We start from the raw sequence: 1,569 nt of genomic DNA, 5'->3' as shown, positions 1-1,569 counted from the left end.
GGGGGGGGGGCTTCAATGCAAAGTATTTTAGGCGTGGGATGAGCATAATAACCGTTTGGGGGAAACTGGTAGGGGAAGGAAAAAGTTATTATATTCCTGTGGGTGTCATTTTTTAGCTTTCCAAAGATGGCGTCTCTTTCTCTTCTTTCCTTAAGTTCCGCCAGTCTGTGCTTGTCTTCCTCCTCCCTCGCGGCGGTTTCTCTGCCATTTTCCACGACCTATTGCAGCATTACATTGTGTTCCTCCCAGTGTAATACACTGCTTTTTTGTTCTCTTTCGCCGCTTTCTGTCTTTCTGTTTTATTCACACCCTTTTTCTGTAACTTTTTTTTGGGTCGATTTCAATACCCTCCTCCGTTTTATTCTCTCTCTTTCTCTCTCTCGCTCTCTCTCTCTCTTTCTCTCTCTCTCCCTCTCGCTCTCCCCCGCCCTTTCTCTTTGTCTGTCTCTCTCCCCCCTCTCTCTGTCTCTCCCCCCTCTCTCTCCTGGCTCCCCCCCTCTCTCTCTCTCTCTCTCTCTCTCTCTCTCTCTCTCTCTCTCTCTCTCTCTCTCTCTCTCTCTCTCTGAACCTCCTAGTTCGAAAATTGTGACAACTAATTCTACTACTTTATAGACCAGTCCTGTAAGTAACACACCAAACAGTTACACTGCTAGTTTCTTGCCACAATGACCAAGACAGAGAGCATTAGGATAATAATTAGCTGGACTTTTTTTAGAAAAGGGGTTCAAACTTGCGGCCCGCCTACCAATCGAGGCTCATCGAACCATATTCTGTGACTCTTACATAGCATAAAAATTAGTGTTATTGCGGCCCTCCCTTTAGATAAATGTTGAAAGCTATGTAAAAGGATGCTCTGCTTCTTCCTTGGTTGCATAGGGGTATGTAAGAGAAGCATTAATATAGTATCTTCTGAAGAACCGATCATGTTCTAAAAGGCTATTGAAAAAGACTGAGAAATTTACATCAGCCGTATATAGTTATATGAATAAATGAATGAATGAGTACATAAATGAATGAATGAATAAATGGATGAATGAATGAATGAATGAATGAATGAATGAATGAATGAATGAATGAATGAATGAATGAATGAATGAATGAATGAAACATGTTTGTGGAATACGTGATTAGGCCCAGGCTCACCCAGACTACATCGTGGTGCCCAGGTAATTTTAGTTTTAGTCCCCCCCCCTCTCCACCCCCTCTAAAACATCGCCCCTCATGTGCAGTCGACCTTGTTCTAACGGTCACCTGTCCAAGACAATGACCTGTGCAAACATCCAATTCCTACTTCCTTCCTTGGGGTTTTAAAATATTATAATGACATTGTGCAAGACATTGACCTCTCTAAAACAATCATTTTCCATTCAACAATGGATGATCGGAGTCTTTGACGATTTTGGCTTTTATTTCTTCCTTCAGGTGAAGCTCTCACAGTGAACGCTGATATCAGTCTGAGGTCCATGGGTCCCATTTCAGAACTCAATATGGTGAGTCATTGATAGCAGTGTGTTGAAATTGGTAGTTTAATGATAATGATAATAATACATTACTGTTACCATAATAATA

At 41.7% G+C, this 1,569-nt stretch overlaps 1 protein-coding gene across 1 annotated transcript in view; it reads left to right on the top strand.

Annotated features, from left to right (window-relative positions):
* The window catches only part of LOC101847479 (gamma-aminobutyric acid receptor alpha-like), a 65,402-nt gene that overhangs the window by 43,178 nt on the left and 20,655 nt on the right, over positions 1-1,569 (top strand). The window contains exon 2 of the mRNA XM_013080796.2: positions 1,423-1,490. Within this exon, the coding sequence (XP_012936250.1) occupies positions 1,423-1,490 (68 nt within the window). The remainder of the gene's footprint in view (positions 1-1,422; positions 1,491-1,569) is intronic.

This window comes from Aplysia californica, unplaced genomic scaffold, assembly GCF_000002075.1.
Source record: "Aplysia californica isolate F4 #8 unplaced genomic scaffold, AplCal3.0 scaffold00100, whole genome shotgun sequence".
Classification (NCBI taxonomy): Eukaryota; Metazoa; Mollusca; class Gastropoda; order Aplysiida; family Aplysiidae; genus Aplysia; species Aplysia californica.
The sequence above is the reverse complement of the archived record's forward strand: the minus strand, read 5'-3'. Positions and strand labels throughout refer to the sequence as shown.